Consider the following 23,979-nt stretch of genomic DNA (forward strand, 5'->3'; position numbering starts at 1 on the left):
CACTTAATAACCAGAGGCCGCTGCTGCGTGACCTTGGGCAAGTCACTTAGCTTTCGTGCCTGTTGATGTCATCAGTACAGTGGGGATGAAAACAGTCAGCCCCATGTGGGACAAGGGCTGATTAGCTCGTATCTGTCCCAAAACCTAATAGCGTGCCTGGCACACAGTAAGTACTTAACAAATTCCATTAAAACAATATAAGTAGGGATTAGCACCTCTGGGGACCCGCATCGTGGGAAATTCCTATAATTTCAAAAAACTATGGCCAGGAATCGCTGTGGGAATTTTGCAGGAACAAAAAAAAGCTACTCTTAGCGGTTTTCTGAATGCCTTCTCCCCCTTTCCAAAGCCAAGGGTGTGGTGCTGAGGTGCAATTTCTCCCCGGATCCTACATTCTTAAAAAGCCAGCCCTTTTTCAGCAAGCTTTCGACTTATCAAGAAAGCTGTAATCGGGCTCTTTCCGTAGAAGCAGCGGAGCCCAGCGGAAAAGAGCGTGGGCCTGGGATTCTGATCCCACCTCCGCCGCTTGTCTGCTGTGTGATCTTGGGCAAGTCACGTCACTTCTCGGTGCCTCCGTCTCCCTCAGCTGTGAAAAGGGGATTAAGTCCTTCCCTTCCTAATTGGACCGACCCCCGAGTGGGGCAGGGACCGTGTCCGAGCCGATCGTCTCGTATCTACCTCCCCCGGGGCTTGGTACGATGCTCGGCACATAGTATTTCACGTGCACCATCATTACTATAGTCAACAGTCCTATCTTGTTTAGGGCTAGTTGGCAGGGTTGAAGTCTTTCAGCTCCATCTCAAGACCTAAGAATTCTGATTATCCAAGTTTCTTAGAGTTCTGCCGATGGTGCTGATGAAACCTTGAACTGCTTTGACTTATTTGGGACCGTTGGATTGTGAAAATCTCAAATTTGCTAAATAATAGCCACAGTAGGGCCCTGTTGGTAAGTACAAAATTGATGTCATTCCCAATAAGTGCTTTTGTCACCATTTTTTATTTCAGTCAGGGTTGGAGAAGTACAAAAGTTAAGCCGCCGGAGCTCTCCCAGCCTTATTTGGCGAGCGCTCTAGGTTGGAATATTTTTTGACGGGAAGGAATGGAATATGAAGTCATTTTAAAAGCAACTGATTCTCCATTTGACAACTGTTCAAACATCTAGTTTCTCTCCCTTTTTACTGCGTGTAGTCTTGTCAGCTGTGTGACCTAGGGCAAGCCACTTCCCTTCTGTGAACCCTGTGAAATGGGGGGCCAGACTGGGAGCCCCACATGGGATAGGGACTGTGTCCAACCGATTTACTGGTATCCACCCCAGCGCTTAGTTCAGTACCTGTAAGCGCTAAACGAATACCGTCGTTATCATTATTATTATTAAGGATTGCTTCTTGGCAACAGATCCAAAAAGGAGCAGCGAGGATTGTCTTTTAATGTCCCGTAACCATCCTGGCTCTTCATTGCCCGAGCTTTTTTTCCTTCGACAGAGTCCTCAGAGCGTTGATTTCCAGGTCTGAAATTGGCCGAGAGACAGACTAGTGAGAGATTTCTCGTTAATAACGGTCCCAGAAACAGGAGCTGGTGGCTGGATTATTGAACGCTTCGGCAGGGGTAACCCTTTTAAAATAATATTGGTGTAGCCTTCTCTCCTTTTTTAAAAAAAGGGTATTGAAGCGCTTGCTGTGTGCCAGGCACTGTGTACTAAGCGCTGGGGTAGAGAACAGTGATTTGACTTCTGATCTTAGAGAGATAGCAGAATGTCCCTTTTTTTTGTTTTCAAGTGGCATTTGTTAAGCGTTTACTGTGTGTCAGGAACTGTATTAAGCACCAGGGTCGGTCGGAGCTAACAGTGCTTTGCACATAGTAAGCATTTAACAAATGCCATCATTATTTATTATACAGGCTAATCAGGTTGGACACAGTCCTTGTCTCACATGGGGTTCACAGTCTTGATCCCCATTTTACAGCTGAGGGAACCGAGTCACAGAGGAGTTGTGATTTGCTTTTCTAGCCTGCTCATGTGTGTTCTCTTGTAAATTAACATTGGAGTACATCCTGGGTGCACTTTTTGACCTCTGATCATAGAGAGATACCAGAATGTCCTTTTTTTTTTTTTTTTTTTTAAAGTGGCATTTGTTAAGCGTTTACTGTGTATCAGGAATTGTGTTAAGCACTAGGGTAGATAGGAGCTAACCAGTCCGTGTCCCACGTGGAACTCGCAGTCTTAATCCTCATTTTACAGATGAGGGAACAGAGGCCCAGAGAAGCGAAGTGACTTGCCCAAGGTCCGTCCCTCCCCCCCAGCAGGCAAGTGGAGGAGTTGGGATTAGAACCCAGGACCTTCTGACTCCCAGACCCGCGCGCTCTCCACTCGGCCACGCCGCTTCTCTCATTTTTATGCGTTTTTACCGAGGACAGGATTGTAAGAGAGTCGTCTCTTTCTCGGTGTAGCCTCTTCAGCTCTGTAGGTAATCCCCGAAGTTTGGGAATGGATGTAATGTCAGACCTCACAATTTTCTGACTTGTTGAGCACTTAATAACCAAAGCCTGTTGCCCTTATGGTCCCATGTAGCAGCCACGTTTACAGAATTTCATTGATTTCAAATTACATAAGCATGATGGAAGAATTGCTAGCAAATGCAAAAGATAGTCGTAAAGAAATTGAGATTAAAGTTGCAACATCTGTCGTATGAAATGGTGGCGGTATAGGCGAGAGGCGGCACGGTGTAGTGGATAGAGAGCGCGCCTGGGAGTCAGAGGTCGTGGGTTCTAATCCCGTCTCCGCCCCTTGTCTGCTGTGTGACCTTGCACAAGTCACTTTACTTCTCTGGGCCTCAGTGACCTCATCTGTAAAATGGGGATTGAGACCGTGAGCCCCACGTGAGACAGGGGACTGTGTCCAACCTGATTTGCTTGGATCTGCCCCGGCGCTTAGTACAGCGCCTAGCACATAGCAATAATAATGGTATTTGTTAAACACTTACTATTATTATTAATAATAATGTTGGTATTTGTTAAGCGCTTACTATGTGCAGAGCACTGTTCTAAGCGCTGGGGGAGACACGGGGGAATCAGGTTGTCCCACGTGGGGCTCACAATCTTAATCCCCAATTTACAGATGAGGTAACTGAGGCCCAGAGAAGTGAAGTGACTTGCCGACAGTCACCCAGCTGACAAGTGGCAGAGCTGGGATTCGAACTCATGACCTCTGACTCCAAAGCCCATGCTCTTTCCACTGAGCCACGCTGCTTCTCCAATCAGTAGTAATCGAGCTTACTATGTGCCAAGCACTGTACTAAATCTTGGGGTAGAGATGCATTAGCAGATCGGACCCATTTGCTATCCCACAAGGGGTTCACAGTCTACAGAGGGGGATGTTATCTCCATTTTAGCCAGTCAGTTGTATTTATTGAGTACTCAGTGTGTGCAGAGCACCGTACTAAGCGCTTGGGAGAGTACAGTAAGAAGAGGTCCCAACGAGCCTCTGCCTGAGCTGGTAAAATCGATCCGGGCCGCTACCTTTTTCCCATCCACGTTACCTCAGATCCCGTCATCTGCAGCCCAGGCTCCAGCCCAGACCCACGGGAGACGAAAGGCGGTGGCAGATTGCGAAGCGGGCAGCCCGGCCCTCAACCTCTCGTTTGGAGTCAGAGCCCCGTTAGCTTGCGTTAGGAGCGGGCGTCCACCACCACCCGATGACCCTGAGCAAGCAGCGTGGCTCAGTGGAAAGAGCCTGGGCTTGGGAGTCAGAGGTCATGGATTCGACTCCCGGCTCGGCCACTTGTCAGCTGTGTGACTGGGGGCAAGTCACTTCACTTCTCTGGGCCTCAGTTCCCTCATCTGGAAAATGGGGATTAACTGTGAGCATCACGTGGGACAACCTGATTACCCTGTATCCACCCCAGAGCTTAGAACAGTGCCCTGCACGTAGTGAGTGCTTAACAAATACCAAAATTATTATTATAATTATTAAATGATGGTATTTAAGCGCTTACTGTGTGCCAAGCACTGTTCTAGACACTGGGATATAACAGACACATTCTCTGCCCACAAGGAGCTTCCAGTCCGCGGTTTACAGATGAAAGAAGTGGGGCACAGAGAAGTGAAGTGGTCTACTCAAGGTCACCCAGCAGGCAAGAGGCCGAGCTGCCCTTAATCCTCTGTTGTCTCGATTCCGGTCCTGGGTTCTTTCCACTAGCCCACGCTGCTTGCCGAAGTGTACGTTCCAAGCGCTCAGTACAGTGCTCTGCACACAGTAAGCGCTCGGTAAATACGAATCAGTGAATGAAAAACAGCGAAAGTATTATGGAATGTTCCTCCTTAGAACACAAGGCTGTTGTGGGCATAAGATTATTTATCTGTTTACATTTAATATCTGTCTCTCCCTCTAGACTGTGAGCTCGTTGAGGGCAGGAATGTGTCTGTTGTTCTGCTGTACTCTCCCAAATGCTTAGTACGGTGCTCTGCACACAGTATTCATTCATTCATTCAATAGTAATTATTGAGCGCTTACTATGTGCAGGGCACCGTACTAAGCGCTTGGAATGAAGTCGGCAACAGATAGAGACAGTCCCTGCCGTTTGACGGGCTCACGGTCGAATCGGGGGAGACGGGCAGACGAGAACGATGGCAATAAATAGAGTCAAGGGGAGGAACATCTCGTAAAAACCGATGGCGACTAAATAGAATCGAGGCGATGTGCATTTCATTAACAAAATAAAGAGGGTAATGAAAATTACAGTATATATATACAGTAAGCGCTCAATAAATACGATTGAATAGCATCCACAAATCAATCGATCTGGTATCTGTCGAGTGCTTACTGCATGCAGAGCACTGTACTAAGCGCCTGGGTCATGCTCCCCGCCCACAAGGAACTTACAGAGCGTATAGGAGGAACTTAGAGTTGGGAGAAAATAGATGTGATGTAGGAGGAGTTGGTTGTTGGCGTGATGTCCGTCGTGGCCCTGTGCTCCCATTTCCCAACCTGCGCTATCCAACCTTTAGCTCATTAACTTTCAGTGAATCAATGGTTTCTCTAATGCAGTTTTTCCCCGTAATGTAGAGAAGCAGCATGGCCTAGTGAAAAGAGCATGGGCCTGGGAGTCAGGAGACCTGGGTCCTAACCCCAGGCTCTCTCACCGGCCTGCCGTGACCTACACCGGGTCACTTCACCTCTCTGTGCCCGTGTCCTCATCCCTAAAATTTGCTGTGTGACTTTGGACGAGTCGCTTAATGTCTCTGTGCCTCAGTTACCTCATCTCTATAATGGGGATTAGGATCGGGAGCCCTAGGAGGGAGCAGGACGGTGTCTAACCTGATTAGCTTGTATCTTCCCCAGTGCTTAGTACAGTCCTCGCACATAATAAAGGAATTAGGGAAGCAGCATGGCTCAGTGGAAAGAGTCTGGGCTTGGGAGTCAGAGGTCATGGGTTCGACTCCCGGCTCTTCCACTAGTCAGCTGTGTGACTGGGGGCAAGTCACTTCACTTCTCGGTGCCTCAGTTACCTCATCTGTAAAATGGGGATTAACTGTGAGCCTCACGTGGGACGACCTGATGACCCTGTATCTCCCCCAGCGCTTAGAACGGTGCTCTGCACATAGTAAGCGCTTAACAAATACCAACATCATTATAATAAACGCTCAATAAATACCACTGATTGAATGATTTAACAGACGCCACAGAAAAGGACAAGATTCCTGTTTCCCTTCACCCTTTGACTGCAAACCTCATGTGAGCCTGGGACTATTTCTGATCTACTGATATCGTGTCATCTTTTCCACACTTCTTATAATGCTTGGCACAAAGTGAGCTTTAAATGCCAATATTATTATGTCACAAATTTTTTTCCAAGATACAGCCACCACTTTACAGCAGAAATAACTATGATAAAACTTTAGATGGTCCTTAGAAGCCAAATTCAGAGACTTCTCCTTGATAGGAATCATTCATTCATTCAGTAGTATTTATTGAGCACCTACTATGTGCGGAGCATTGAACTAAGCGGTTGGATCGGACAATTCGGCAACAGATAGAGACCATCCCTGCCCAGTGACGGGCTCACAGTCTAAACGGGGGAGACAGACGGCAAAGCGAAACAGAACAAGACAAAACAACACCATCAAGATAAATAGAATCATAGAGATATACACCTCATTAAGAAAATCAGTAAAGTAGTAAATAATATATATAATATATACAAATAAGCACAGTGCTGAGGGGAGGGGAAGGGGGAGGAGCAGAGGGTGGAGGGGAGGGGGAGTAGGGGGAAATGGGGGGCTCAGTCTGGGAAGGCCTCCTGGAGGAGGTGAGCTCTCAGTAGGGCTTTGAAGAGGGGAAGAGAGTCTGGCGGAGGTGAGGAGGGAGGGCGTTCCAGGGCCGCGGGAGGACGTGGGCCAGAGGTCGACGGAGGGATAGGCGTGAACGGGGGACGGTGAGGAGGTGAGCGGCAGAGGAACGGAGCGTGCGGGGTGGGCGGTAGAAAGAGAGAAGGGAGGGTGAGGTAGGAGGGGGGCACGGGGATGGAGAGCTCTGAAGCCAGTTTGAATCATTAGAAGCCATACACCCAAAAGGTCATATTTTCACTTCAGTTGCCTAACTTATGATATTATAATAATAATAATGTTGGTATTTGTTAAGAGCTTACTATGTGCAGAGCACTGTTGTAAGCGCTGAGGTAGATACAAGGTAATCAGGTTGTTCCACGTGAGGCTCACAGTCTTCATCCCCATTTTACAGATGAGGGAGCTGAGGCACAGAGAAGTTAGGTAACTTGCCCACAGTCACACAGCTGCCAAGTGGCAGAGCGGGGATTTGAACTCATGACCTCTGACTCCCAAGCCTGTGCTCTTTCCAATGAGCCACGCTCTTGGATGCTCTGATGAGCTTAACCGAAGCCAATAACAGTGAGAAAAATAAATCTGTATTGTAGGCAAACTACCAATTGTGCCAGCTAAAATTTACTTTTACTATGTTAGTCATTAAAATTGAAGGAGGAATTTTGGAACCGGCTTTATAACCTTAGAAATCGAGTGGTCCTGGGGAGTTTTTTTGGGATCCACCCGTAGCTTGATCTGAAGATGAGCAAGAAGCAAAATGCTTGGCCTGCAAATCAGCGAAAATGAGCTGGTGGGACTGATAAAATGGGAAGCCCATATGTAGAGAGCGGGGACTTTATTCTGTGAAGATAAACTTGGGATCCCTACTTAGCTTCTGCTGACAGTTTCCCGCCATTTAGAGTGTTGTTTTGTCGTACTCTCCCAAGTGCAGAGTTCAGTGCTCTGTTCGCAGTAAGTGCTCAGTAACTGTGTATATTTGTATATATGATTTTATCACCCTATATTTATTTTGTTAATGATGTGTATAGCTCTATGATTCTATTTATCTTGATGATGTCTGCGCTAGACTGCTTGGTTTGTTTTTTTTTCTGTTTTGCTTTGCTGTCTGTCTCCCCCGTTTGGACTGTGAGCCCCTTATTGGGCAGGGATGTCTCTGTCTGTTGCCAAATTGTACACCCCAAGCGTGTAGTACAGTGCTCTGCACATAGTAAGCGCTCAAATACTATTGAATAAGAGAACGAAATACGAATGAATGACACTTTTGAAGAAGCAGCGGTGGTCTGTTGGCAAGAGCACGGGCCTGGGTTCTAATCTTGTCAGCTGGGTGACTTTGGGCAAGTCACTTAACTTCTCGGTGCCTCAGTTACCTCATCTGTAAAATGGGAATTAAGACAGTGAGCCCCACGTGGGACAACCTGATTCCCCTGTGTCTACCCCAGCGCTTAGAACAGTGCTCGGCACATAGTAAGCGCTTAACAAATACCAACATTATTAATCCTGGCTCCGCCTCCTGTCTACTCTGACCTCGGGGAAGTAATTTCACTTCTCTGGGCCTCAGTTTCCTCATTTGTAAAACGGGCATTAAGACTGCGAGCCTTCCTGACTAAACCTTCATTTCCTCTTCTCCCAGTCCCTGTTGCATCACACTTGGATTTGCTTAGATTTGCACTTGCTTGGATTTACTTGGATTTGCACACAGCACTTATATACGCATTGTGATTTATTTTTCTTTATATCAATGTCTGTCTCCCCATCTGGACTGTAAGCTCGTTTTGGGCAGGAAATGTGTCTACCAACCCTATTATATCCTGCTCTCCCAGACGCTTAGGACGGGGCTCTGCAGACAGCGCTCAAAAAATACAATTAATTGAGCCTCGTGTGGGTCAGGGATTGGATCCAACCCCATTATCTTACATCTTACCCCAGCGCTGTAGTGCAGTGCCTGGCGCGTCGCAAGAGCTTAACAAATACCACGGTAATCATTTTCATTATTACTACTATTTCGTGCTGCAGATAACAATGAAGATGGTGCCGAAAATGCTCTCTCCTCTGATTAAAGACTGGGCGCCCGGGGCGTTCGTCATTTCCTTCAAGCTGGAGACCGACCCCACCATCGTGATCGATCGAGCCCGGAAGGCCCTGGAGACGTACAGTCACCAAGTGGTGGTGGCCAACGTCCTGGAATCGCGGCGAACCTCCGTCGTCGTGGTGACCAGAGACTCGGAAACGCCCCTGTCGCTCACGGACGAAGAGCTGAACGACGGGATCGAAATAGAAGAGAAGATCGTGAGCACCCTGCAGTCTCAGCACACAGCTTTTATGGACAAAAGGCACGCAAGCCGAGAGCCGGCCTGTACGCCGTCAAAAACCTAACCGACGACTTCGAAGGGAAGAAGGGAGCGAAAACGGAAGGACTCCTCTGGCTTCCGAAGGACGGAGGATCTGCTGAAAAGGGAAAAGTTAATCCTGTGTATAGAAAAATGTAGAGGATGGGCAAGGTGGTGTGAATTTTTTTTTTGGGGTGGGGGGCTCTTTTTAAAACTGTCCGGTACTTATTAAAAATGTGAGTGAAAATGATTACACCCCAGGGCCACTTTATCCATGAACTTTTTTTACCAGTAATATGGATATGCCTCAGTGTCTACTCTCTGGGAGCAGCTGCTGTTTCACTGGACTCCCACAGCCTCACTTATCCTAAGCCTGCCATGGCTTAAGATTTGCGAATCCGGGGCCGAGATGATCAGTCGGTCGGTGGTATCGATCTGTTCTCCCTCCTACTTAACCTGTGAGCCCCATGTGGGACAGGGACTGCGTCCGACCCGATGAATTTGTATCTACCCCAGCGTCTAGAACGGTCGTCGACACATAGTAAGCCCTTGACTCACACCATAATAATACTGTTTGAGCACTTCTGTGTGCAGAGCACTGTACTAAGCACTTAATACAGAGTGGGGCCTTTCCCGCCTAACCTGTCTCATCTCGGCCTCTTTTTCAACGCTAATGGGAGTTATCGTGGTGGTCTTTAAGTGCCTACTCTGGTGCTAGGCATCGAAGTAAGCAGTGGGCTAGACGTAAGGTAATCGAGCCAGACACAGTCCCCGGCCCACGGTGGGGCTCAGTTCATTCAGTTGTATTTATTGAGCGCTCACTGTGTGCCAAGCATGGTACTAAGCGCTTGCGTGCTTCTGTGTTGTGTTTTTATTACCCAGACGCCTCACATTAATTCGTTATTTGCTCCTCACAGCACCCCTGTGAGGTAGGGTTCAGGTATTCTTATCCCCGTTTTACCATTGGGGAAACTGAGGTATGGGGCGGTTAAGTGCCCCACCCAAGGCCACACAGGGAACAGGCGTCAGAGCCGACTTGAACCCGGAACCTCTGACTTTCAGAACCACGGCTCTTCCATCATGCCACCCTGCGTGTGCCAGCTTGGGTGAAACATCACAGAACGTGTTCTCATCCTTATTTCCAGAAATAATTTGTTCGAAATGTATCTATCGCCAACATTCTCCGGGCCTCCGTTGCCTCATCTGGAAAATGAGGATTAAGACTTGGGGACCCCGTGTGGGATAGGGGCTGCGTCCAACCTTCTTATCTTGTATCTACCCCGGCACTTAGTACAGTAACTGGCACATAGTAAGTGCTTAACAAAGACCATTAAAAAATAGAGAGAGATACATATGAGGGGTGCTGTGTATATAAATATATAGGTGTGTGTATATATATGTGTATGTATATTCGTGTGGATACACAATGCCCATATATAATTTTTTCATTATGCCCAAAAAGCATAAGTAACTGGTACATGGATGGACAGACTGAGAAGAGGTGAATGTGCGGGCTTGTCCCCCTCAACAGTTAAGAGTATTAATGTTGGGAGAGAGGAAAACACCTAAGATATACCTCCCTCCTGTCCCCTCCATCTTGTCACAACACAGGTAACTTTACAAGGTTTTGGGGGGGGCCAGTCAAAGAAAGTGGATCCAGTCTCTGTCTTAGGGGAGCTAATGGGAAAGCAGGCAAATCCAATATTCGTACAGAAGGAAAAAACAGATAAACGAAAAGCAAAAGCCAAAGAGGATTGTGCCTTGTGACCATTCAAATAATAAAGTTGATGGTAAAAATGTTACTTTAGGCCCCTTTTCTCCTAAGAATACAACTCCCTCTCCTTACTGTTGGTTTTCTCCCTCTCCGGCCGGCTCTTGTCTTACGCCGTCGAGTCGTCTCCCACCCACGGCGTCGCCGTGGTCCCACCTCTCCCAGAACGCCCCACCTCCATCGGCGATGGTTCTGGTAGTGGAGCCGTAGACTTTTCGTGGTAAGATTACGGAAGTGGTTTCCCACTGCCTTCTTCCACGCAATAAACTTGAATCTCCGCCCTCGACTCCCGCGCCGCCGCTGCCCTGCACGGGGGTGGTTCGACTTGCAGCAGGTGGCCTGCCACTCGCTAGCCACTGCCCAAGCTAGGAGTGGAAGGGACGGGCCTCTGCTTGATTTTCCCTCCCGTAGTCGAGACTGGTAGAGGACTGGATAGCGTGTGGCTCACAACACCCCACTGAGAGCCGGTCCAGCTCGAAGAAGAGTGTGTTGCCCGTCCCAGTGCCCGTTTGGGAAGGAGGGCACCACGATCCCTGGCAAAAGGGGTGGGGTGAGGTGCCGCAGTAGTGTAAGCGAGCTCCTTGATTTGGATGCAAGCTGGGCAAACCTGCTTCGAGTCAATCAGTGGTATTTCAGAGCTTACTGTGTGCAGAACACCATGCTAAGCGCTTGGGAGAGTACAGTATAACACGGGCCCTGCCCCCATTCTAGAAATCAGTTTGGATTCAGCTAGCTCCAAAAATGGGAGCATTGGGATGGGTTGGGGGTTCGGGCAGGTCCCTGAATCTTACCAGGCTCTAAAGCTTCGATTCATTCATTCAATTGTATTTATTGAGCGCTTACTGGGCAGAGCGCTGTACTAAATGCCTGGAAAGTACAACTGGGCAACAGATAGAGACAATCCCTGCCCAACAACGGGCTCACAGTCTAGAAGGGGGAATGTTTGCCATGAGACAGAACAATTTCCATCATCTTCCCCTTGCAGAGAGTGGTGAGGGGAAATGGGGGGCAAAACCACACATCTACAAACTTGGACGGAGCGCTCAATTTGCAACACCCTGAGGGGCGTAAAAGGTAGGCACAGGCCAAGTCTGCCCACTTCAGGGAATAGCAAACGCTTTGTCAGTCCTAATCAAGACTGATTTATTTCTGTGCCTGGATTTGCTTTGATGGATTTTATTTAAATGCTATTAAACACTACGTCAAGCACTGTTCTAAGCACTGGTTGAGATACAAAATGATAAGGTTGGACACTCCCTCTTCCACACAACAGTTCACCGGCTAAATTAGAGGGAGAAGGATTTGATGTGGAACGTGGGTTCTAACCCTGGATCTGCCACTTGCCTGGTGTGTGACCTTGAGCAAGTCACTTCTCTGTGCCTCAGTTCCCTCCTCTGTAAAATGGGGATTTAGACTGTGAGCCCCATTGGGGGAAGGGACTGTCCAACCGAATTAGCCTCGTGTGAACCCCAGAGCTTAGAACAGTGCACGACCCATGATGAGTGCTTAAGAAATACCATAATTATTACTATTATTACCCCCAATTTACAGATGAGGTCTTCTTGTCTCGTGCTCTCGAGTCGTCTCCGGCCCATAGCGACGCCACGGACGCGTCTCTCCCAGAACGCCCCGCCTCCGTCTGCCATCGTTCTGGTAGTGTGGCCATTGAGTTTCTTTGGTAAAACTATGGAAGTGGTTTTCCATTGCTTCCTTCCGTGCTTTAAATTTGAGTCTCCGCCCTCGACTCTCCCCTGCCGCTGCTGCCCTGCACGGGTGAGTTTTGATTTGTAGGAGATTTCCTTCCACTCGCCACTGCCCAAGCTAGGAATGGAACGGACAGGCCTCCGCTTGACTCTCCCTCCCGTAGCCGAGACTGGTAGAGGAATGGAAACTCCAGGTGCGACCCTGAGCGGGGAAGTGACTTGCCCCAGGTCACACAGCAGGCTGGTGGCATAGCAGGATTAGAACTCGGCTCCTCTCTCAGGCCCATGCTCTTTCCACTTGACCAATCTGCTTCCTCAACTGGGGTGACTGGTTCTGTCCAAGTGTTATCCCAAGCAGATGGGGTTTTCTATGGTATTTGTTAGGCGCTCACTATGTGCCAGGCCCTCTATTAATAATAATAATAATAATGTTGGTATTTGTTAAGCGCTTACTATGTGCAGAGCACTGTTCTAAGCGCCGGGGGAGAGACAGGGGAATCAGATTGTCCCATGCGAGGCTCACAGTCTTAATCCCCATTTTACAGATGAGGGAACCGAGGCCCAGAGAAGTTCCATGACTTGCCCACAGTCACACAGCTGCTGACAAGTGGCAGATCGGGGATTCGAATCCATGACCTCTGACTCCCAAGCCCGGGCTCTTTCCACTGAGCCACGCTGCTTTCCCATCCCTATCCCGCATGGGGTTCACAGTCTTCATCTCCACTTTATAGATGAGGTAACTGAGGCGCAGAGAAGTCGTGTCTTGCCCAAGGTCATAGAGCAGACAGTGGCGGAGAGGGGGGGATTAGAAAGCATGCAATGAGTATGATTGAGTGAGTGATTAGAACCCAGCTCCTCAGAATCTCAGTAATAATAAAAATGGTATTTGTTAAACACTTACTATATGTCAAGCAGTGTTCTAAGCGCCGGGGTAACAATAATAATGTTGGTATTTGTTAAGCGCTTACTAGGTGCCAAGCACTGTTCTAAGCACTGGGGTAGATAGAAGGTAATCAGGTTGCCCCACCTGGGGCTCACATTCTTCATCCCCATTTTACAGATGAGGTCATTGAAACACAGAGAAGTGAAGTGACTTGCTCAAGGTCACACAGCTGACAAGCGGCAGAGCCGGGATTAGAACCCGCGACCGCTGACTCCCAAGCCCGGGCTCTTGCCACTGAGCCACGCCGCTAGAGCCAAGCTAATCAGGTTGTCCCACGTGGGGCTCGCAACCTTTAATCACCATTTTAGAGATGAGGCAACTGAGGCACAGAGAAGTGAAGTGGCCTGCCCGAGGTCACCCAGCAGGCAAATGGCGGAGCTGGGATTAGAACCCACGTCCTCTGACTCCCAAACCCGTGCTCTTGCCAGTAAGGCACGCCGCTTCTAATAATTGTGGTATTTGTTAGGTGCTTACTATGTACCAGGCAGTGTAGTAGATGCTGGGGCAGATACAAGCAAATCGGGTTACCCAGTCCCTGTCCCAAGTGGGGCTCACGGTCTTCATCCCATTTTACACATGAGGTAACTGAGGCCAGAGAAGTGAAGTGACTTGCTCGAGGTCGCACGGCAGATAAGTAGCAGCAGCACGGCACAGTGCATAGAGCCCGGGCCTGGGAGTCAGAAGGTCATGGGTTCTAATCCCCGCTCCGCCACTTGTCTGCTGGTTGACCCTGGGCGAGTCACTTCACTTCTCTGGGCCTCAGTTCCCTCATCTGCAAATTGGGGATTGAGCCTGTGAGCCCACGTGGGACAGGGACTGTAGCCAACCCGATCGGCTTTGTATCCACCACAGTGCTTAGTACAGTAAGTGCTTCACAGTTATTCATTCATTCAATAGTATTTATTGAGCGCTTACTATGGGCAGAGCACTGTACTGAGCGCTTGGAATGGACAAACGGGTAACAGATAGAGACGGTCCCTGCCCTTTGACGGGCTTACGGTCTAATCGGGGGAGACGGACGGACGAGAACGATGGCAATAAATAGAATCGAGGGGAAGAGCATCTCATTAAAACAATAGCAAATAAATAGAATCAGGGTGATGTACATCTCATTAACAAAATAAATAGGGTGATGAAGATATAGACAGTTGAGCGGACGAGCACGGTGCTGAGGGGAGGGGAAGGGAGAGGGGGAGGAGCAGAGGGAAAGGGGGGAAAAGAGGGTTAAGCTGCGGAGAGGTAAAGGGGGGGTGGCAGAGGGAGTAGAGGGAGAAGGGGAGCTCAGTCTGGGAAGGCCTCTTGGAGGAGGTGAGCTCTCAGTAGGGTACCATTATCTACATCATCAAGTGGGAGAAAGCAGCATGGCTCAGTGGAAAGAGCCCGTGTTTAGGAGTCAGGGGTCATGGGTTCTAATCCCGGCTCTGCCACCTGTCAGCTGTGGGATTTTGGGCAAGTCACTTCACTTCTCGGTGCCTCAGTGACCTCATCTGTCAAATGGGGATGAAGACTGGGAGCCTCATGTGGGACAGCCTGATGACCCTGTATCTCCCCCAGCGCTCAGAACAGTGCTCGACGCCTAGTAAGCGCTTAACAAATATCAACATTATTTATTATTATTATTAGCGTGGCTCAGGGGAAAGAGCCCGGGCTTGGGAGTCAGAGGTCATGAGTTCGAATCCCGGCTCTGCCACTTGTCAGCTGTGGGACTGTGGGCAAGTCACTTCACTTCTCTGTGCCTCAGTGACCTCATCTGTAAAATGGGGATTAACTGTGAGCCTCACGTGGGCCAACCTCATTACCCTGCCTCTCCCCCAGCGCTTAGAACAGTGCTCGGCACATAGTAAGCGCTTAACAAATACCAACATTATTATTATTATTACTATTATTGTTCTGGCTGCCAGGCTCCTGCGCTGCGCACTAAGGAAGGCCCGAAGGCCCGAAGGCCCGAAGGCCCGAAGGCCCGAAGGCCCGAAGGCCCGAAGGCCCGAAGGCCCGAAGGCCCGAAGGCCCGAAGGCCCGAAGGCCCGAAGGCCCGAAGGCCCGAAGGCCCGAAGGCCCGAAGGCCCGAAGGCCCGAAGGCCCGAAGGCCCGAAGGCCCGCGCCGTTGCCATGGCTCCCCGGCGGCAGCGCCCCCCCTCCCGGCCGACGCTCGGCGTCGTTTCCATGGTTCCGGCCGAGGGCGGTGGCGGGGGGAGGGGGCGGTTGCTATGACTGCGGCGCCGCGTCGGTGCGGCTGGGGAGCGGAGCCTCAGGGGCCTCCCCGCCCCGCACTGCACCGCCCCGCGACGCCCCGCAGCGGGCGGGAGGAGGGAAGCCGCCCCCGCCCTGCACCGCACCGCCCTGGCCCGGCCCGGCCCGGCCATCATCATCCTCGGCTGACGGCGGCCTGCTCCCTGGACCGCCCCGCCTAGGCGCCCGAGGCTCGGCGGCCCCCATTTCTAGCCAACCCGCCCCCTTGCACCCTCCCCATCCCTTCCCCAGCCCCCGCCTCACCTCAGACCCACCTCGAGGCCCCCGAAGCCGCCTCCTTTACCCTCCCTTCACGGCCCTCTCCTGCTTGCCTACCTCCCTGCCTTCCTCTTTTCCTTCTCTTCCTCCTTCCCTCCTGACTTCCTACCCTCCTCCCTTTCTCCCTTTCCTGCCTTCCTTTCCTTCTTCCTTCCCTCCTGTATTCCTGCCTTCGTCCCTCCTTCCCTCCTTCCTTTCTCCTTTCCTTCCTCCCCTCCCTCCCTTTCTCCCCTCCCTCCCTTTCTCCCCTCCCTCCCTTCTCTCCCTCCCTTCCTCCCTCCCTTCCCCTCCCTGCCTCCCTCCCTTCCCCTCCCTCCCCTCCACTCCCTCTCTCCCTTCCACCTTCCTTCCCTTCTTCCTTCCTCCCTCCCTCCCTGCCTTTCTCCCTCCCTGCCTTTCTCCCTCCCTGCCTTCCTTCCCTTCTTCCCACCTTCCTTCCCTTCTTCCCTCCTGCCTTCCTTCCTTCCTCCCTCCTTCCTTCCCTTCCTCCCTCCCCTTCCTCCCTCCCTCCTTCCCTTCCTCCCTCCCTCCCTTCGTTCCCTTCCTCCCTTCCCTTCCCCCCCTCCTTCCTTCCTGCCTTCCTTCCCTCCTTCTCCCCTGCCTTCCTTCCTTTCTCCCTTCTAGCTTGCCTTCCTTCCCTTGCTCCCCTCCCTCCCTCTTTCCTTCCTTTCGTCCTTTCTTCTTTCCTTCCTGCCTTCCCTCCCTGTCCCCTTCCCCAAACTTCCAACCGTCCCCCTTCAGCCTCCTAAAGCTAGGAGGCTGAACCTCGGCCTTCAGGGACTTTGACCTCTCCAGGCCCCAGCGGCTGCCGAATCGCAAAGATCGCACCATCAAACCAATCGCTCGGTGGTGTTTTTTGAGCACTTACTGTGTGCCCAGCACCGTACTAAGCGCCAGAGAGAAGGAGAGCCTTCCCTTCCCAGGACTCGGCTCCTCTGAGCCAAGGCTTTTTTGCCCTCCCCCTCGTCTCTCCTTCCCCCTCATCCTCCCTTCGGCAATTTTATATTTGCCCCGGTCAGTATGGTTTGTACTTCCAGAGGGGTCTGCGTCCACAAGAGTGGTCGGCCCTTACAGTGTCCCCGGCTTGGGAGGTAGGTGGGCTTTTACTCTTCCCCTTTTGCAGGTGAAGAAGCTGAAAAAAGGACTTACCTGCATGGGGCGACGTGGAAATACTACCCAAACCAATCGGCCGATGGTGTCTATTGAGCGCTGGCTATGTGCAGAGCACTGGCCTGAGCGCCTGGAAGAGTAGGGTATATGCAGAATCACTGGACAGGTTGACTGTCCAGAATGTGCTGGAACCATCGAGCAACGGTTCTTCTCCAGGTCTATAGGCCCTGGAGTAGAAATGGAGCTTTCTGGTTTCCATCACTCATCCATCTAGGGGGGGTTACAATTTTCTGAGAAGAAGAGGCCTTCCCATCACCTTGAATATCAGAAATAATCCAATTTCCTTCCATCTTCCAGCCCCCAGTTCTCCATCCACCGCCTGCGCTTTTGGACTATCCTTCCACCTCCTCACCCCGCACGCATTTTTCCACACGCCTTGGCCCAGTGCCCAACCCTCTGTCCATCCTTCCGTCTTCATCTCTACCCCGTACCCTTCCTCTTCCCTCCTGCAATGCTTCAGGTGGCTAATGATTTCGCATTTGACAGTCCCGGAGTTATCTGGAAGATTTTTTTCATTCTGCATTATGACCGGACTGCCGCGTTGAGGAACCTAGCCACCGGAATGGAGAAAGCCACGTTGGTAAATACGAACACGTGTTACTAAATTGCCGGACGCGTTTTTAAAACGAAGCCCAGGTGACCTGAGCCTGTTACTGCATCGGGTGTGTTTAGAATGAAGTTAATTCTGTTTTTCCACCGTTAGCAATCAGTGAGCATTCAAGGGTGCGTTTTTAAGAGGACGGAGAGTTCGTAATGGAGTATAATGGTGAGTACTCTTGTGAAAATTCAGTAGATATTTGAACGACAGCGAGGTAGGCCAGATTTCCTCATCGGATAATCCGTCCCAAGTTAGTGTTTAAAAAGAAGACCCAAGGGTTTTATATGGAATCTGTTAATTGAATCTGAGAAGCAGCATGACCTAGTGGTTAGAGCCCGGGCCAGGGAGTCAGAAGCCCCCCTTTTGTGTGGCTTTGGGCAGGTCACTTCTCTCTGCCTCAGTTACCTCACCTCTAAAATGGGGATGACGACTATGAGGCCCATATGAGACATGGACTGTGTCCAACCCGATTAGCTTGTATCTACCCCCAGCGTTTAGAAGAGTGTCTGGCACATAGTAAGCGCTTGACAGATACCCTAAAAATACATATTAAAATGATAGTGAATATCGTTAAGGCCCTCCTAGATGGGCTCGACTCGAGTCCTAAAACATGTCGACTGAGACTTTTGTCCTCTGACATTAAAAAATCAAATCTTATTTCTTTAATAATCTAATCGCTTTGGAATTTTTCTAATCTGTTTGCCACACTTGTGAATTAAGGAAATGTGAGATACAAATCATCTACCTTGTCAAAGCGAAATGAATTATTGAAAAATACCGGGAGCCGAACCGCTGTTTAGATTTTCTACCTCTGTAAGGGGGAGGATTGAAGTGAATTTTCTCCCTTTTTCTCTGTTGCTGTTCTGTGCGGGACCCACTGTAATTCCTGTGATATTCCCCGAGAAAAAATGGGGTGCTCTAACAATCAACTGGCTGGGCACGTTACTGTAGTGCCGATGGCTTGGACAAGGGCTGTGGCAGTAGAAATAAAGACGAAGGGGAAATCTGCCGATGGTGGTGGAGCAGTGTGACCTAGTGGAAAGAGCCCGGACCTGGGAATCAGTGGAGAACCTGGGTTCTAATCCCAGATCTGCCGACTGCCTGCTGAGTCCTTGGGCAAGCCACTTCACTTCTCAGTGGCCCCATCTGGAAAATAGGGATTGAATGAAACTTCTCACTCTAGGCTTCAAGGCTCTCCATCACCTTGCCCCTTCCTACCTCTCCTCCCTTCTCTCTTTCTACCGCCCACCCCGCACGCTCCGCTCCTCTCCGGCCCACCTGCTCACCGTCCCCCGTTGTCGCCTATCCCGCCGCCGACCCCTGGGTCACGTCCTCCCGCGGTCCTGGAATGTCCTCCCTCCATACCTCCGCCAAACTAATTCTCTTCCCCTCTTCAAAACCCTACTTAGAGCTCACCTCTTCCAAGAGGCCTTCCCAGACTGAGCTCCCCTTTTCCCTCTGCTCCCTCTACCCCGCCCTTCACCTCTCCACAGCTAAACCCTCTTCTCCCCCCTTTCCCTCTGCTCCTCCCCCTCTCCCTTCCCCTCCCCTCAGCACTGTGCTCGTCCGCTCAACTGTGTATATCTTCATTACCCTATTTATTTTGTTAATGAGATGTACATTACCCTGATTTTATTTATTTGCTATTGTTTTAATGAGATGCTCTTCCCCTCGATTCTATTTATTGCCATTGTTCTCGTCTGTCCGTCTCCCCCGATTAGACTGTAAGCCCGTCAAAGGGCAGAGACTGTCTCTATCTGTTGCCGATTTGTCCATTCCAATTGCTTAGTACAGTGCTCTGCCCATAGTAAGCGCTCAATAAATACTATTGAATGAATGAATGAATGCCTGTTCTCCCTCCTACTTGGTTTGTGAGCCCCATGTGAGGCAGGGACTGTGTCCCACCCGATTAGCTTGTTTCTACTCCAGCACTTAGAACAGTGCTGGAGATGTAGTAAGCGCTTAACAAATAGCATTATAAAAAAGTAATAAAGTATGAGGGCCTGGAGGGTGAAGAACAGAGGGAGTGAAGCACATAGTAAGGGAGGTGCTTGGGAAGGTCAGATTTAGTTTTGAAGTACAGAGAAACATCCAAATGGAAACATTCTTCCTACTTAGACTGTGAGCTCCATGCAGACCGGGACTGTATCGAACCCAGGGCTTAGAACAGTGTTTGATGCGCAGTCAGTGCTTAACAAATAGCATTTAAAATATTACAAGAGATGCTGCCCTGGAGAGTGAAGAAATTTTAAGACCGGAGATGAGAAAGGAGAGACGTGTTGTGTTGATGGTTGAGAGAACCCTGTAGCCAAGGGTTCAGAGAAGGAAGGTGCCTCGTACAGTGCTCGGCACACGGTGAAAGCTCAATAAGTAGCATTCATTGATAGCGCAGCAGCACGGCGTAGTGGATAGAGCCCGGGCCTGGGAGCTAGAAGGGCATGGGTTCTAATCCCAGCTCTGCCACTTATTTGCTGTGTGACCTTGGGCAAGTCACTTCACTTCCCTGGACCTCAGTTACCTCACCTGTCAAATGGGGATTGAGACTCTGAGCCCCACATGGGACAGTGACTGTGTCCAACCCAATTTGCTTGTATCCACTCCAGCGCTTAGTACAGTGCCTGGAACATAGTAAGCGCTTAACAAATACCGCAGTTATTATTTTGATAGAAAACTCTTGGAAGCATAGGGAGAACTAGGGGAAGTTGAGAAGCAGCATGTGGATAGAGCACAGGTCTAGGAGTCAGAGGGACCTGGGTTCTAGTCCCGGCTCTACCACTTGTTTGCTGTGTGACCTTGGATGAGTCCCCTAATTTCTCTGAGCCTCAGTTCCCTCGTCTGAAAAATGGGGATTAAGACTGTGAGCCCTATGGAGGACGTGGACCGTGTCTAATGTGATTAGCTTGTATCTAATCAAGAACGAGTCATCTACAATCGCTGCTTAGAATTCCTTAACTCCCATTCTCTCCTGGACCCCCTCCAATGTGGCTTCCGTCCCCTCCACTTTACCGAGACTGCTCTCTCTAAGGTCACCCGTGACCTCCTTCTTGCCAAATCCAAAGGCTCCTACTCCATTCTGATCCACCTTGACCTCTCTGCTGCCTTTGACACTGTTGACCATCCCCTCCTCCTCCATACCTTATCTCACCTTGTCTTCACGGACTCCGTCCTCTCCCGGTTCTCCTCTTATCTCTCTGGCCGGTCATTCTCGGTCTCCTTCGCAGGCGCCTCCTTCCCCTCCCATCCTCTAACTGTTAGAGTTCCTCAAGGGTCAGTTCTCGGCCCTCTTCTGTTCTCCATTTACACTCACTCCCTCGGTGAACTCATTCAGTCTCACGGCTTTGACTACCATCTCTACGCAGATGACACGCAGATCTACATCTCTGCCCCGGTCCTCTCCCCCTCCTTTCAGGCTCGCATCTCCTCCCGCCTCCGGGATGTCTCCACTGGATGTCGGCCCGCCACCTAGAACTCAACATGAGCAAGATTGAGCTCCTCATCTTCCCTCCCGAGCCCGGTCCTCTCCCAGACTTTCCTATCACCGTGGATGGCACGACCATCCTTCCCGTCTCTCGGGCCCGCGATCTCGGTGTCATCCTCGACTCGTCTCTCTCGTTCACCCCACACATCCTATCCGTTACCGAGACCTGCCGCTTTCACCTTTACAATATCGCCAAGATCCGCCCTTTCCTCTCCATCCAAACGGCTACCTTACTGCTACGGGCTCTCGTTATATCCCGGCTAGACTACTGTGTAAGCCTTCTCTCCGATCTCCCTTCATCCTCTCTCTCCCTGCTCCGGTCTATTCTTCACTCTGCAGCCCGGCTCATCTTCCTGCAGAAACGCTCTGGGCATGTCACTCCCCTTCTTAAACACCTCCAGTGGTTGCCTATCGACCTCCGCTCCAAACAGAAACTCCTCACTCTAGGCTTCGAGGCTTTCCATCACCTCGCCCCTTCTTACCTCTCCTCCCTTCTCTCTTTCCACCGCCCACCCCGTACGCTCCGCTCCTCCGCCGCCCACCTCCTCACCGTCCCTCGGTCTCGCCTATCCCGCCGTCGACCCCCGGGTCGCGTCCTCCCGCGGTCCCGGAACGCCCTCCCTCCTCACCTCCGCCAAACCGATTCTCTTCCCCTCTTCAAAACCCTACTTAAAACTCACCTCCTCCAAGAGGCCTTCCCAGACTGAGCTCCTCTTCTCCCTCTACTGCCTCTACCACCCCCCCCCACCTCTCCGCAGCTTAACCCTCTTTTCCCCCCATTTCCCTCTGCTCCTCCCCCTCTCCCTTCCCATCCCCTCAGCACTGTACTCGTCTGCTCAACTGTATATATTTTCATCACCCTATTTATTTTGTTTAATGAGATATACATCACCCTGATTCTATTTATTTGCCATCGGTTTTTATGAGATGTTCTTCCCCTCGACTCTATTTATTGCCATTGTTCTCGTCTGTCCGTCTCCCCCGATTAGACCGTAAGCCTGTCAAAGGGCAGGGACCGTCTCTATCTGTTGCCGGCTTGTTCATTCCAAGTGCTTAGTACAGTGTTCTGCACATAGTAAGCGCTCAATAAATACTGTTGAATGAATGAATCAAGCGGTGTGGCTCAGTGGAAAGAGCCCGGGCTTGGGAGTCAGAGGTCATGGGTTCGAATCCCGGTTCTGCCACTTGTCAGCTGTATGACTATGGGCAAGTCACTTAACTTCCCTGTGCCTCAGTTACCTCATATGTAAAATGGGGGTTAACTGTAAGCCTCACGTAGGACAACCTGATTAACCTGTATCTACCCCAGCGTCTAGAACAGTGCTCTGCACGTAGTAAGTGCTTAACAAATACCAACATTATTATTATTATTATTATCTACCCCAGAGCTTAGTACAGTGCCTGGCACATGGTAAATGCTTAACAAATACTATTTTAAAAAAAACAACTAGGGAGACTAGAGCCTTAGAAATTAAAAAAGTTTCAAGATAGAATGGTTAGAATAAAATAGGTTAAATACAGAGAAGAAACTGAGTCTTGGCCAAAATATTTGTTTTTCAATGGCTTTTGTTGAAATGGTCATCATGAACTGTAAAGAAAGCCTATTTAGTGGAGTGGCTGTGACAGAAGCCAGATTGCAAAGGGTCTTGTAAGCTTCTTGCCGAAAAATTGGAGAAAAATGAGAGGAGATAGGCTGGGTTGGAAAAGGAGGGATAAAGAGTGATAACTGGAGGGAAAAATAGGCTTGAGTGAACACCCTATTCAAGTGCCCATAACAATACTCTAGGTAGTTTGTAGGGTCTTTTTTATGGAGAGCTTACTCCAGAGGTTGCTGGGGAAGGGAAAGAGAGGGAGAGGGGAAAAGGAAGGGGGAAGAGGAGGAGGAGAAAGAGAGGGAGAGAGACATTGACAGAGACATAGAGATATCAATGATAGCACTAGTGCTATGGACTCCAGAGATGGGAAGAGCGATTGACTCCTGCGCTGAGAAAGTTTGGTGGAGGAAACAGTTTGGGGGGGAAGATGAGTTCAGTTTTAGAGGTATGGAGCTTGAGGTGTCAATGGGACATTCGCAAGGAGATTTCTTGGAGGCAAAGGGAAACGTAAGACAGCAGATGAGGGATGAAAGATGAGGGTGAACGAGATAGATTTGGGAGTCATCCACATATAGGTAGCAGTCGAAGCCGTGGAAGCGAATGAGCTGATATTTTCTTATTAGAGACCTGTGTCATGTGAAAGAGGAGGGAAGTTCTCTCTCAAGTTATCGTAACTGATTAGCACAAGAAAAGAGCAGGCATATTAGTACATTAGGAAATCGTGTTTATTAATAAGGTGTGACTTAGTCTGTAACATTTAGGAAAATTACAAACCACTCATGGAAGGTCTAGTTCTGAATCTCTTTAGATTTTCCTAGGATTCCAGATTATTTATGTTATTGATTTCCTTCATCTTTTATTAAGGAAAAAGTTCAGCTGGAAGATGTACTTCACCATCTCAGAAAAGAAGGAATTGACCCGCATGCTACTGCAGAAGAACAACTTTGTTATGTCTGGAGCTTATTTCAGCACAGTGAAGGCAGGTTAAGATCTGCTACCCAAGATTTAGAAGACCTTAAACTAAAACAAGCAGAAGAGATGAAAGAAGTAAGAACACAGAAATCGCCCTAAAGCGTTTTTCATTTCCCTTTCATCTTTTCAGTTGCCTTAATTCATTGCGCTTCATAAAAATGGAGGATTCCAAAGACATAGGAAGCACTTAGGCTTTTGTAGGACTTTCATCTTTTCAGTCACTAAATCACACTGTGGTGAATTTCAGTTATTTTGGCTGATTGTGTCCCAAATCTACCATGAAGCCACATAAAATGATTCCTTTTTAAAGCGATTAAAGGTTTCCAGAGGTTTTGGATTGATTGATTCCAGAAAATATTTTTTAAAGATTTTTTTCAAATGACTTCAGATAGTGCAAGGCCAAGGTAACGACAAGCAATCAGTCGATCAATTGTATTTATTGAGCGCTTACTGTGTGCAAAGCACTGTACTAAGCTCTTGGGAGAGTAGAGCGTAACGGAGTTGGTAAATATGTTCCCTGCCCACAAGGAGCGTAAAGTTTAGAGTGGGAGGCAGACGTTAAAATCAATTATGGGTATGTG

At 49.6% G+C, this 23,979-nt stretch overlaps 1 protein-coding gene across 10 annotated transcripts in view; it reads left to right on the forward strand.

Annotated features, from left to right (window-relative positions):
• The window catches only part of LOC100074041 (phosphopantothenate--cysteine ligase), a 120,032-nt gene that overhangs the window by 6,455 nt on the left and 89,598 nt on the right, over nucleotides 1–23,979 (forward strand). For 5 of the 10 annotated variants that reach the window (XM_001505584.6, XM_029064893.2, XM_003430984.5 and 2 more), the window contains exon 3: nucleotides 8,347–8,920. In XM_001505584.6, coding sequence (XP_001505634.2) covers nucleotides 8,347–8,706 — 360 coding nt within the window. In that variant the 3' untranslated portion in view covers nucleotides 8,707–8,920. Of the gene's footprint in view, nucleotides 1–8,346; nucleotides 8,921–16,260; nucleotides 16,677–17,241; nucleotides 17,336–23,290; nucleotides 23,474–23,979 lie in introns of those variants that run through there. The other 5 variants (XM_029064884.2, XM_029064886.2, XM_029064885.2 and 2 more) reach the window with 2 other exon arrangements.

The sequence above is a fragment of the Ornithorhynchus anatinus genome, chromosome 5 (genome assembly GCF_004115215.2).
Source record: "Ornithorhynchus anatinus isolate Pmale09 chromosome 5, mOrnAna1.pri.v4, whole genome shotgun sequence".
Classification (NCBI taxonomy): domain Eukaryota; kingdom Metazoa; phylum Chordata; class Mammalia; order Monotremata; family Ornithorhynchidae; genus Ornithorhynchus; species Ornithorhynchus anatinus.